This window comes from Stegostoma tigrinum, chromosome 7 (genome assembly GCF_030684315.1).
Source record: "Stegostoma tigrinum isolate sSteTig4 chromosome 7, sSteTig4.hap1, whole genome shotgun sequence".
In the NCBI taxonomy this organism is placed as follows: domain Eukaryota; kingdom Metazoa; phylum Chordata; class Chondrichthyes; order Orectolobiformes; family Stegostomatidae; genus Stegostoma; species Stegostoma tigrinum.
The window spans coordinates 68,888,727-68,903,575 of record NC_081360.1 but is presented as its reverse complement, the minus strand read 5'-3'; the positions used below and the strand labels follow the sequence as shown (position 1 = coordinate 68,903,575).

At 39.1% G+C, this 14,849-nt stretch overlaps 1 protein-coding gene across 2 annotated transcripts in view; it reads left to right on the top strand.

Moving 5' to 3' along the window:
- Nucleotides 1-14,849, top strand: part of LOC125453891 (inactive dipeptidyl peptidase 10-like) — a 1,598,661-nt gene that overhangs the window by 1,383,203 nt on the left and 200,609 nt on the right. For both annotated transcript variants that reach the window (XM_048534000.1, XM_048534001.2), the window contains exon 6: nucleotides 7,599-7,651. In XM_048534000.1, the coding sequence (XP_048389957.1) occupies nucleotides 7,599-7,651 (53 nt within the window). The remainder of the gene's footprint in view (nucleotides 1-7,598; nucleotides 7,652-14,849) is intronic.

The following is a 14,849-nucleotide window of genomic DNA, read 5'->3' as shown; positions in this document are numbered from 1 at the left end:
CACCTACCACTCCCTGAGTAAAGAAACTACCTCTGACTAATGGTGTTTTCCTTGCCTGTGAGGCAGTGGGGTTTGAGGGGTGTGGGGGAGAATGGTGGTTATAGAAATAGGGGTTAAAATCTTAGGATATGGGTGAGCCATTTAAAGACTGAGGTGAGGAGATATTTCTTTATTCATAGGGTCCAATGGAATTCCTTACTGCATTAGGCTGAGGAGACCAAGTTACTGAATATATTTAAGAAATAGGTACATTTCTATACATTTAAGGCATCAAAGGATATTGGAAGAGAGCATGAGTATTGTGTTGAGATAGAGATCAACCATCATACTGATGAAGCAACGAACAGGCTAGTAGAACCAAATGGCCTACTCTTGCACCCATTTTCTATATGCCCATGACTTGTGCATCTTCCTCATCATCAATCTAGTGAGCTGTACACTCAAAGACAGCTTGCTGATAAAATATGACAGAAAATTTGCATATTATGATGAATGCATTAGTTGTCAGGTCAGTGTGGGGCCCAGTGAAGTGGATGATTCAGCTGGGAGGTCATAGCAACTGGGTGGAGCGGGAGTAGTTATTAGTTCTGGATGATTCATAGTAATGGGAATGGGAACAATTCATCCAATGGCTCAGACTCTTCAACTATATTATCAGAATGAGCAGTCACTTTCCTTCTGAACATGCAATCAGCAAGTATAAGTTAAAATTCTTAAGTTACTCTGGACCTGGTTTTCCTGCGTGCCTTTTCTAGAGGCTTCAGGTTAAACTAATCATGCTGTGGAAATTTCAAGAAGATATTCAGCCACTTACTTGAAAGTTCAAAGAAACTAACTTTTCAGTCGCAATCGGCATGGCAGTGGTGCACCACTGACATAACAAGCAGATATTTTCTACCCATCCTTCAGAAACTTAATGGATTGATCACCCAAAATACAGACACAGTCCAGAACAGATCCTAAATCAAAGTGTTTTTTGTTTCAACTTGAACCCAATTTTAGCATGCCATGTGAATCTGAATTCATGTTCACACCCATAGACTCATGGAGATGATAAAACTGTTGGACTGAGTGTCCTGTTCCTGTGCTGTAAAATTTTACATAAATCAGATCTATTCATCTCCACTCGGGTCAACTGAAATTAAACAGTAAAGTCAAGATGGTCTTTAATTCGTAGCCAACAGTGTATAATATTTGAAATGTCACCACCATCATCTATTCTGAAAAGGCCCTAATGGTGTTATTAATAATCTATGTGGAGTAACTAGATCTGCAGCTGTTAACACCAGTGCTTCAAATTAAAATTAACCACAGTGTTAAGTGGCCCTGTAACACAATCACAATTCTAATAAAGGTGTAGTTGTTCTGCAAGATCACAATAAATGGTGTCAAGGAAATTACATAGTATGAATGCTTGAACTAACACAAGTTTGTTTACTTATCCCAAGGACTATTATGTACGTTGCAGATGCCATTTATATTGTTAGTGCACCTGATGTAGTGGGAGGTATAAGTCAATGATAATTGCACTAATATGCTTCTACTCTGTGCACATGCTATATTAAAGCATAATGGAGCAAACAGATGTGGATCAACCTGATCTATATTCATTCCATTTGTTTGCTGCAATTGGGTTTTACTTAAGCTTTTGTGCCCACTAATTAAAACCCTGTGATATATGACTCCATGGATTAGAATTATTTTCTTATCTTAATGAACTTGCTGTGTTTACTCTGTGGCAGCAGTTAGAGTATGTTTCCTTAGACACACGGTATGATGTGCTTCCGAATTAAGATTGGATAGAGGAATTGCTTAATTAGCTGTTGCATTAATCAAAGTTGTTTAAATTGTAGACATAATACAAATGCGCTTTCAGCTCATCTGAACTTGTAGGTTCATTTTCATTTTCATGTTTACCTAGGTAACAGGGAATTTGCTTTTATTGATCTGATGTTTGTGCAATTCAATTTAGAGTCAAACAAAATTAGATTTGCTTAGTTTACTGTTCTGGATCAGGTACAGTGGAAGCATTAGATTTCCTAAATTGGGTGCAATTTTTTTTAACCCTATGTCAAAACAGAATTATGTAATTTAATCATAAGCCTTTAATAATTTTAAGAATGCATATTGCTTTGAAGGAAACTCCGTTGGCTAGCTAAATACTGAAGTTTACAATACAGAAGAAGGCCATGTGGTCCATTATGCACACGCCAGTCAACAGAGATCTAACTCCATTAGCCCCATTTTCCGGATCTTTTCCCATAGAATTGAATGAATGAAATCAAACAAAATTAAATTTGTTCAGTTTCCCGTACTGGATTAGGTGCACCTCTCCATCCTTCTCTCTCGTAACTAGGAAACTCAGCAAGGCAGCTGGCAACTTTGTGATCATACGTGACACTGAGATGAATTTCAAAACACATATCCAAATTTTGACCAAGACCGCCTATTACGGTTAAAATAATGTCAATCAACTTCACCCTGACTCAGGTCATCTGCTACTGAACCCTTCCCCAAACCTTTGTTAACATCGAGGCTTGATTGTTCCAACACATGCCTGGCCAGCTTTCTACATTCTATCCCCCTCAAATCTGTGCATGTCATATTTTCTGCCATTTATGCCTTTATTTGCACAAAAGAGGAATTTTCCAGTCCCAGAGCTCGTAGGCCTGAAGGCAGAATAGAAATTTAATTTGATGGGTTGGTGACATACCAGAATTCCATTACCTCTCTGCCTCCAATGTTGACCACTTAATCATGAATTAAGGGCCTATTCCTGTCTGTGAGCAATTGTTTAATCTCTAAACTGGATGAGAAAGCATCAGCCTACCTGGTTGGTTAACCAGTGCAAGCCAATTAGGGACAGGGAGCTATCTCCATCAGCACTAATCTGTATATGATCAAGAGACTGAACATGACTCCGATGACTGACCACTGACAGTCACTCTCTCTGCCTCCTCTTAGTCCCCATAACGTAACACCTCCTGAAATCCATTGTCTTTCGATTGGCCAACAATGAATTCTTGTTAGCGAAGATTTTCTCAATCATGATCATAACACCAGTAGGAAGCCTATTAGATATCAGTTAACTGCCTTCATTGTCAGGCTCTGGAAATTGCTCTCTCAACCTTTGCTTCTTTCAACTTGCTTTTTGTCCTTTGTGATGCTCCTTAAAAGCTATTTCTTTAACCACATCTTTTAGACATCTTCCCTAATGTCTCCTAATTTTGGCCTCTGTCAAATTTTGTTTCATTCCTCTCCTGTAAAGCATCTTGGGACGTTTTACTGTTTTTTTTTAATTTAATTTTTAAAGGTGCTTTATAATTAAAAGTTGTATATAAGATGGAAAAGATGTTTATCCTAAATTCTTGATACTCACTAAGATTTGATTGAGCTAAATTTTAAAGTAAAGAATATACACAAGAATAGTTCCAGAAAGGTTTATGAGTTGCTCTTTAGAACTATAACCAACACTTTACACATTGAAAGCGAAATGGACTGAGTGAGTGATTTAGGCTTACAGAATACTGCTTTCTCATTGAAGATAACCCCATCCTAAATTTGATGTAAATTTATAGGGGAAGAAGAATGCAGCAACTGGAAACCTGCAACAAACCTTGCTAGAGATGCTCAGCTGGTCAGACATCAGGTGTTTTTCCTCCGAGTCATGCTTCTGTTACTATTTACTATCTCTACTATTTACCTTTTATCTGGGTTTAATAGGAATATACTGCTTAATTGGTGATGTTGTCTTTATTTAAATTATCATTGGTTAAAACAAAAATGGTCCTTACTGCAATATTTCCGTTTTCTTGTGAGTTAGCAGTATTTTGTATTGTACATCATTTGAGATAATCATTAAAATTTCTATGAAAGCTTTTGGAGATTAATATCATGGACATTTATAACAGTAGAAAGAAAATACTGGTGTACTGACCAGAAGATTTTAATCTCCATTTAAGAGGTGATGTCAATGAACTATTTAGTCACTATTGCTAATTATACTCTCTGGCAATGTAAGCTATTCTGTCAGGCCGTCCATGCTGTTTTGATGCAGCCTTTGTTACAGTTGTCATGAGAATTGTCTTTCACCATTATTGTAGGGAAAGAATCATCCACATACAATAAATAAAATGTTGCTAATGGGTATGGAGTAACAGAGAGATCTCTGAATACAAATACACATTTCTCCACAGCTGAGGTATGTTGAGGTAGTTCATATCGAGACAGACCAATATCATTAGAAATTTGTGGTTATATAATAGGAGTTCAGATCATATGAGGCAAAAGTTAATAAGAAGACTGTGCAGGAAGTTTAAAGCACAATTAGTGTATTGGGCTTAGCTTTGAGCACTTTAATATAGTTACAGAGGATATTCCTTAGTTCAAATTCTTTGCACAAAGGCAGGTCCAACCAATGCTGTTGACATATCCATCTCTAGTAGGGTGAGAAGAAAGGCCCTGAATCCACCCCAACTAGAATAGAAATTGAAGCTTATGTTGATGGCATCAATTTGATCCACTCTGGCTATCCAAGCAACTGAACCAACCACTCCTCAATCAGTTTGTGTTTCTAAGATAATGTATACTGTTCATGCATTTTGTAGCTTGGAGCAAAGAATAGCAATGATAGAAGACCCAATTTCTTCCCATCACATGTCTGACCAGAAATATCCAACTCTTTCCATCTGCTGACGGCGTATGTCAAAAGGATATTCAAGTTGATGTTCAAACTGTTTGGCTGTGTTACAGATGTATTAGAAGTTATGAGGCATGGAATAACCATAATGACAAATAGAGCTACGAGGACAGACTTAAAGTAACTATGACTGGCTGGAGCAAAGGAAATTTAATATTGGATTTTTTTTTTAAACAAGAAAGGGCCATGACAGAATTATTGCAGTAAAACATTACACAACTGTTGAAAATACGTGGCAGGTGTATCAGCATCTGTGAAGAGAAAACACAAGTTAAGATGTTTCAAGAATTTACCCTTCATCTAATCATGACCCCTCTGCTTGTGAAACCACTGATATTTTCCCTAACTGGAGTAGCATGCTGAAAATCAAGTCTACTATGCTGGAGTAATCTCAAATGTCAAAGTTTATGAAAGTTTGCACACTTCCCCATTTACCTGTCTCTTAGGCCCAGATTGACAGAAAGCACGGGCAAGGTTTCTGCGTTTAAGAAGTATTACCATTCATTACAAATAAATGGGCTATAATTACTGGGAAAGTTTATGAACCTTTGGCAAAAACTCTATGAATCAAAGCTCTAACCCTTTTATGGAATCCCCTTTGTGCACACATATCGACCAATGCAGGCAGGGGATAAAAGGGTGTTATAGGCAGAGTGAAAAACTGAGAAATCGGGTCGATGGTCTCTGTTCATAAGATTTGCTGAGATGAATTTTCTCTCATCAAAATGCTGCTTTCTGGTCTTCCTTTCTGCTACCTAGGAAACCAGTCACACAGTTGTTTGCAATCAGAGGCCTTTGTCAGTGATAACTGATCGCAAGTCCACAGACCAATCAGCTACTTGTTGCTGGCTGAATCTCCATTAATGCACAACCCAAGGCCCCAGGTTGTCTGTAAATTTTCCATTATTGTTTGAACAAGCAACAGTGTAAAAAGCAGTTAACAAGAGTGTCAGAGTAACTGTTTTAACAAGTGCTGTATCCTTCAATAATATTTGGATTTTAAAAAAAGTCATATTCCCATTTCAAATAACAATTCAAAATTAGATTTTTTTAAAAAAGGATTTTATAATGACAAGAAAGTACCAACGCAAAATTGTCAGTAGGTTATGAGAAATTTCTTTGCGTAGAAAGTGAAAAGAAGAAAACATTGCATATTTTAAGGAAATCTAGTTAAATATCTGATGGATAAGAATGTGAAATCAACAGGCTATATGTTCAAATTTGTACCGAAGTAGCAGAAACCTGGTGCACACATGCTGAATGGAAAAGCTTCCTTCAACAAATGCAAACAAATATATGAATTTGTGTGTCATTTAGCCCCTTGAGCCTACTCTGCCATTTAGTAAGATAATGGCAGATCTGACTGTAGCCTCAATTGCACATTTCTGAGCACTTCCAATAACCTAATTAAACCAAACCTCGACATATTTAAAGAATGCTTGTGCACTTTCCATTAGAAATGAGAAATCATATGTGTACATATCTTTAATTTGAAATATATAACATGTTTGGTTTAGCAACTGTTAAATCTTCCTAGATGTTTTAATTGTAATTGGTGGTTCTCCATGATGTAATTTTGTGCAACGTTTGATAGCCTTATGTTTTGTGCAGTATTTGACTGTTATAATTTTCCTGTAACCACACAAATGCAGTACCATTATCTAACTGTGCTCGAAAAGTGAAGTATTTATAGCAGCAGTGTTCTTAAAATTACTTCTAGAGGTTGTAGAATTCCCATTAGAGTTAACTCTTTGAGCTTAATTACACTGTCTGAGAGCAGACTGTAATATGTTCACTCATTTTACTCAGGAGGCTCTCATTAATAAGTGGTAGAAGTTATTTCCTAAAATGCAAGGTTTAAATTCAATTAATGATTCATCAGTGATATGTCAAGATCAACTGGCCTGATGTGAGAGCCAATGAGAGAAATTTTAATAATCTGACAGCTGATAGGTTGAGATGCTCCATCAGTCGGAGGCCAAGTCCATTTTGAGCGTCAGACCTTATTATCATATCATCATCAAAACGCAGGAGCCAAAAGCATACTTGCTGAGGCTTGCCAACTTCAGGCCAGGTGACCGGGCATCCTCACTGGCAGGAATGTAATTTGCATGGGCAAGCAGGCAGTAATTCCTCCTGGCACCGTGAAAATAATTGTAAATGTATCTGTTCAGTACCAATTCTACTTTACTGCACTGAAAATCTGTGTCAGACACAAACAGCGCATAATCTGCCTGGTTGACCATCAAAATTACATTCAGACTCCCAAATACTAGATGGGCTTACTGACTGAAAGAGATGGAGTGGATGAAGTGCCACCAAATGCAGGATAATAAGTTGGTTGTTTGGCTTGTGCAGATTCTTTTACACCAAAAAGCCCAAGTTAAAATACTACTCCATTGCTTAGAACTAACCTAGGTTATTAGCAATTTGGTTATTTTTACTCATATCCATATCTAATATGCCAGTGTCCTTGAGGGAAGGAAACTGTCATCCTTACCTCGTCTAGCCTACATGTGACTCCAGACTCACAGTGAAGTGGTTGAATCTTAACTGCCCGCTGGTCAATTTGGGATGGGCGTTAAATGTTGCCCTGGACTGTGACACCCTCATTGTGTGCATGAAAAAAAAGTAGGCATCAATTATTATGATTCAAAAAATACATACGTAAATCAGAATTGAAAAGTAAAATTAGATAATTATGGCTAACGGCTCTTTTCCACAGTGAAAATGCATACAATTAATTTTTAAAAATAATAACCATTGCATTTCATTTGTTTTTATTGTGTGGCTAATTTAAAAGAAAAGCAAATGCTCACGAATGAAAAATTCTACATAGATTAAGCACAAAAATGTAATTACTTTGTCTAATGCAATGTATTTTGTCCATCTTTTATAGGTCTATCATTACTCTTACACAGCATCATATATTATTTATGATATACATACCAGGTCAGTAAATATATCTATTTATGATGTTATTACAAAAGTTTTCAAATTTCTTCATATTGTATAAGAATTAAATCTAATCAAACGGCACAGATTTTAAATGGAAGCAAATATTCCATTTGGTGATGTTAGTGCAGATTTAAAGATTTTAAGGATTTTCCATGTGGCATTTTTTTCCTTCTTATCATTTGCCTTTCATATTTTATTATTTTACAGTTGTTGTTCTCTGTATTATCCTCTGCCAATCAAGAATTGATTGGAGAGAGAACAAGAACTATTAGATTAAAGATAGTAAGAACTGCCTATGCTAGAGTCTAAGATAACACAGTATAGAGCTGGAGGAGCAAAGCAGACTAGGCAGCATCAGAGGAGCAGGAAAGCTGATGTTTCGGGCTGGGTCCCTTCTTCAGAAATGGGGGAGGGGGTACGGATCTCCAAAATAAATAGAGAGGAGGGGTGGGTCTAGGGAAGGTAAGTGAGATGGTGGTAGGTGAGTGCAGGTAGGCAGTGGTGGGGATTGGTCAGTGAGATGGGAGAAGCAGAGAGGTGGGAGAGAAGAGATAATGGGAACTGCAGATGCTGGAGAATCCGAAATAACAAAGTGTGGAGCTGGGCAAGCAGCATCTTAGGAGCACAAAAGCTGACATTTCGGGCCTGGACCCTTCATCAGAAAAGGTCTAGACCCGAAAAGTCAGCTTTTGTGCTCCTAAGATGCTGCTTGGCTTGCTGTGTTCATCCAGCTCCACACTTTGTGATCTAGGTTGGAGAGAAGATGGACAGATTGTGTTAGGTCAAGGAAGCATGGATGAGAGGGAGGGTTGGTCAGGGGATGAGACTGAGTCTGGGGAAATCTTGAAACTGGTAAAGTCCACATTAAGACCATTGGGTCATAGGCTCCCAAGGCAGAGGACTATTAGATTTCTTTATTACTTCCAACAAAAAATGTCAATGATGTATTCACCAATTCCTGCTTGAGGATAGCAAATGTGGTTCCCCTGTTCAAGAAGGGGAGTAGAGACAACCCTGGTAATTATAGACCAGTGAGCCTTACCTCAGTTGTTGGTAAAGTGTTGGAAAAGGTTATAACGGATAGGATTTATAATCATCCAGAAAAGAATAAATTGATTAGGGATAGTCAGCACGGTTTTGTGAAGGGAAGGTCGTGCCTCACAAACCTTATTGAGTTCTTTCAGAAGGTGACCAAACAGGTAGATGAGAGTAAACTGGTTGATGTGGTGTATATGGATTTCAGCAAGGTGTTCGATAAGGTTCCCCACAATAGGCTATTGTACAAAATGTGGAGGAATGGAATTGTGGGAGATATGGCAGTTTGGTTCGGAAACTAGCTTGCTGAAAGAAGACAGAGGGTGGTAGTTGATGGGAAATGTTCATCCTGGAGACCAGTTACTAGTGGTGTATCGCAAGGGTCAGTGTTGGGTCCACTGCTGTTTCTCATTTTGATAAATGACCTGGATGAGGGCGTAGAAGGATGGGTTAGTAAATTTGCAGATGACACTAAGGTCGGTGGAGTTGTGGATAGTGACGAGGGATGCTATAGGTTGCAGAGAGACATAGATAAGCTGCAGAGCTGGGCTGAGAGGTGGCAAATGGAGTTTAATGCAGACAAGTGTGAGGTGATGCACTTGGGTAGGAGTAACTGGAAGGAAAAGTACTGGGCTAATGGTAAGATTCTTAGTAGTGTAGATGAGCAGAAAGATCTCGGTGTCTATGTACACAGATCCTTGAAAGTTTCTGCCCAGGTTGACAGGGCTGTTAAGAAGGCATACAGTGTTTTAGCTTTTATTAATAGAGGGATCGAGTTCCGGAACCAAGAGGTTATGGTGAAGCTGTACAAAACTCTGGTGCGGCCGCACTTGGAGTATTGTGTACAGTTCTGGTCACCGCATTATAAGAAGGATGTGGAAGCTTTGGAAAGGGTGCAGAGGAGATTTACTATGATGTTGCCTGGTATGGAGGGAAGGTCTTACGAAGAAAGGCTGAGGGACTTGAGGCTGTCTTCATTAGAGAGAAGAAGGTTGAGAGGTGACTTAATTGAGACATATAAAATAATCAGAGGGTTAGATAGGGTGGATAGGGAGAGCCCTTTTTCTAGGATGGCGACGGCGAGCACGAGGGGGCATAGCTTTAAATTGAGGGGTGAAAGATATAGGACAGATGTCAGAGGTAGTTTCTTTACTCAGAGAGTAGTAAGGGAATGGAACGCTTTGCCTGCAACGGTAGTAGATTCACCAACTTTAGGTACATTTAAGGCGTCATTGGATAAGCATATGGACTTATGTGGAATAGTGTAGGTTCGATGGGCTTGAGATCGGTATGACAGGTCGGCACAACATCGAGGGCCGAAGGGCCTGTACTGTGCAGTAATGTTCTTTGTTCTATGTTCTATGTTCGAAGGCACTGAAAAGGCTTTAGAATATAGCATTTCAAAAATTAGACCCCTACTTACACTTTTAGTTTGGGATTCGAATGGTGCACTAAATCATAATATGGTTTGTTAGAATAACAAAGAAAGGAATATTCATTATTGTGTGCAAGTGATATTAAAATGTTGGGGGAGGCAATGTCTTCATGGTATTACACCTGGACTGTTAATCCAGAGACCCAAATAATGCTCTGGGGACTTGGGTTCGAATCCCACCGTGGCAGATGGTGGAATTTGAATTCAGTAAGTATCTGGAATTAAGAATCTAATGATGACTGTGAACCCATTGTAAATTCTTGGAAAAACCCATCTGGTTTACTAATATCCATTCGGGAAAGAAACTGCCATCCTTACCTGGTCTGGACTACTTATGAATCCAGATCTGCAGCAACGTGGTTGATTCTTAACTATCCTCTGCGCAATAAGGGATGGGCAATAAATGCTGCCCAGCCAGTGATGCCCTCATCCTGTGAATGAATGAAAGATTAATATTTTCATGGTTGAGCCCTAATGTAATGGGGCACAAAAAATAATAAGGTGGTTTCTGTCAATAATCCTTTTACCTTTATTAAGACGAGGGATAATTAGCGTTGAATTTAACTGAATTGATTGGGGCTAGTTTATACGTAAAATCTGGTGTAACACAGCTGGTTTGGATTGGCTAATCCTTTAAAATCATGCATATGCATTCAGAAAGGAGAAAAAAATTACTCCCCATTCATCTTGTATACATTTTTCGCTATTGTGGCAATGAACGCTAACTAACAGGATCAAACTTCTAAAATTTATTTCACAAAGGTAGACCCCATTCTATCCAGAAGTATCTTATTCAGGAGCAGTAAATCTTGGGAGTTAGCATGAAGATTGTGAATTATTCACTTAACTTCTGGATTCAAAACATAAGCAAAGGACAGATTTATAGTGGATAGACACCTGGACAATCTGCACTATTTTTGTAATGAGAATCATAAATCACAGACATCACTGCAGGCTGTTTGACAAATCTATGCATATTTCCTGTCTCTATAAATTTTGTTTTTCAAATATATATTGACTTCCCTTTATAAAATCATTTACGGATGCTGCATCTCCTAATGTTTCAGATGAGGCAGTCCATGTCCAAGCATGTTTTTTCATTAAAAAGAGGTCTCCTAACTTTTCATTTCATCATTAAAATTATGGTCTATAATTCTAAGTAAGTAATTTTCCTGTCTTTTCTTTATAGAAACCCGTCATTGTTTTGAATGCTTCTAATAGACCACGAGAGAATAAGAAATAGCAATTAGCCATTCGGCCCCTCGAGCCCACTCTGCCATTCAATAGGATCATGGCTGATCCAAAATTCCTCATGCCCACTTTCTTGCCCTTGTTCCGTAACCCTTCATTCCCTGACTGATCAATAATCTATCAATCTCGGCCTACAATATACACAAGGACTCTCCAACCATAAGCCTCAGTGACAAGGAGTTACAAAGATTATTAGCTCCCTAAAAGACAAAATTCCTCCTTATTTTAGTCTTAAATTTGTGCCCCTTTATTTTGACACTATGCCCCCTGGTCCTAGACAGACCCATGTGCAAGACATCCTCTCAGCACTTACCCTATCAAACACCTTAAGATTCCTGTATATTTCAAATAGATCACCTTCATCCTTCTAAACTCCAATGAGTAGAGTTCTAACCTGTTTAGTCTTTGCTCATAAGACTATTCCTCCATACCCAAGATCATCCTAGTGAACATTCTCTGAACTGCCTCCAATGAAATGATATATTTCCTTCAATAGGGGAACAAAACTGCTCAAGGTACTCCAGATGTGGTGTCACCAGCACCTTATACGGTTCCACTAAGACTCTTCTACTCTTGTACTCTAACCCCTTTGAAATAAGGACCAACATTCTATTAGTCTTTCTGATTACCTGTTGCAGCTATGTGCTAGCTTTCTGTGCTTCACGTGCAAGTGGTCCCCAAGACCTACGGTGTTGCAATTTTCTGAAACTTTTCTCCATTTAAATAATATTCTGCTGCTTTGTTCTCACTTACATAATGTGCAACATCACGTTGCAACATCATGTTTTCCTACAATATACTCCATTTGCCAATATTTTGTCCATTTACCTAAACTATCAGTCTGTCTCTATAAACTGTTTGTATTCATTTGACAGCCTGCCTTTCCACCTATGTTTGCATCATGTGCAAATTTGGGTATAGCGCATTCATTTCCTTCCTCCAAGTCAATAATACACATTGTAACCAGTTATGGTTCCTTGACTGATCCCTGTGCAACCTCACTGGCCATGGGTCACCAATCTGCAAATGAATCCCTGGTCCCCACATGCTATTTCCTACCCATTAGCCAATTCTCTATCCTTGCTAATATGCTACATCCAACACTGTCAGTTCTTAACTTATGACTTAACCTTTTGTTATGGAAATCCAAATATAACACATCTACTGGTTCCTCTCTGTCCACTCTAGTTTAGTTTTCCTTGAAAAACTTCAAGCAATTAGCTAGGTGTGATTTCCCCTTCGTGAGGCCATGCTGACTATGCTTGATGAGATTATGACTTCCCAAATGTGCTGCAATTACTTCCTTAATAAGTAATTCTAATATTTTTTCAATAATAGATATTAGATGAATTGGCCCAGAGTTACCTGCTTCTAGCCTCTGTCCCCTTTGAATAGGGGTGTAATATTATCAGTTTTCCAAAACTCTGGTACTTCTCCAGGAAGCACCATTTTTTTGGAAAATTATAGCCAATGCATCCACTATCACTTTAGGTACCTGTTTTAGGATCCTGTGATACAGGCCATCAGGATCAGGGAACTTATCTGCTTTTAGCCTCAGTTATTCCCAAATCAAGTTTCTCATTTTTAAACTGAATATTAAATTCTACATCATGTTATGATCTCTACTTCCTAGGGGTTCTTTTACTCTGAGGTCATTCTTATACTTGTCGCATTTCCCATTACCAGTCCAAGATACCTGCCTTCTGGTTGGCTCCATGGCGTATTGCTCTACGAGCTAACCATGATGCTCTCTATGGATTTGTTGTCATTGCTTAACTTTATATGAAGATTAAAGTCACCCATAATTATTGTTCTGTTATTTTTATATGCTCCTAATAAATCTCCTATTGGAGAGATAAGGACTCGTTTGGGACAGTCAGCATGGCTTTATGTATGGAAAATAGTGTTTCATGAATTTGATTGAATGTTTTGAAGGGATGACCAAGAAAGTAGATGAGGGCAGCGCGGTTGATGTCGTCTACATGGACATTTCGCATGGCTTTTGACAAGGTACCACATGGTAGTTTGTTGAGTAAGTTCATACCTCTTAGGATCCAGGGAAAGCTAGCTCTTTGGAGACAAAACTGACTTGACAGTAGAAGACACAGGGTGGTGGTAGATTCTTTTTTTATTTGGAGGCCTGTGACCAGCAGTGAGCCAGAGGATCAGTTTTCATCACTTATGTAAATGATTTCAATGAGATTTTAGGAGATATGGTTAGTAAGTTTACACCAGATTACACCAAAATTGATGCTTTTGTGCACAGTGAAGAAGGTCATTAGGCTATCATAGTACCATCCCAGCCCACACAAATGAAGCTGCATGTGGACACTATTTAAAAGGGCAACAACACACTGCAGCAACATGGAACTCCGTCAAGAGGAGGAGGAATACCTCTTCAAGAATAATGGATATCCAAAGAACTGGGTCGGGAGATGCCTACAGGCACAGCACCAGAAAGATTCTACACGCCCTGACCCACTCATCGGTCTACCCTACATCAGGAACACGTCAGAACTCACCATAAGACTTCTATGACTGCTGGGCATCAGTGTGGCACACAAACCGACATCAACCCTACGACACGTGCTCACCCAAACTAAAGACTCACTCCCCACCATGGGCAGGACCAGTGTCATCTACAAGATCCCCTGCAGAGACTGCGAGAAACACTACATCGGACAAACAGGAAGGAAACTAACAACAAGAGTACATGAACACCAACTGATTACAAAAAGACACGACTAATACTCACTCATCTCAATCCACATGGACAAGGAGAACCACGACTTCGACTGGGACAACACCAAGATCCTGGGACAGGCTAGGCAGAGACAAGCACGAGAATTCCTGGAAGCATGACACTCCACGAAGCAGGCTATTAATAAACACATTGAACTCGACCCCATGTACTTTCCATTACGGAGGAAACCCGGAAGTGAGGCAATCCATTGCAAAAGACCCCAGAGTTTAAAAACCAGGCGGGAAAACACACTGACGATTCATCAGAGGCTACACTGAGGATGTTATCAAGCACAGTAACGAAACATCTGCAGAACAACAAACCAGCTTGGCAAGCCAACCAACCTCAACACCCACAGCCCGAGCTACAGATCTAGTCCAAAAACCTTAAAGGTTATCAGGGAATGCAGTGGGCTAAAGAATAGCAGATGGTGGTTTAATTTAGATTGAAGCAAGATGTTGCATTTTGGTGCATCAAACCAGGGCAGGACTTATACAGTCGACAGTAGTGCCCTGGGGAGTATTATTGAACAAAGAGATGTAGGGGTACAGGTTCATAGCTTATTGAAAATGGAGTGACAGGTACACTTGCTGTGAAGAAGGTTTTCAGTATGCACATTTTCATCAGTCGGAGTATTGAGTATAGGAGTTGAGACATTATGTTGTAGCTGTACAAAACATTGCTAAGGCCACACTTGGAGTACTGCGTGCAGTTCTGGTCACCCTACT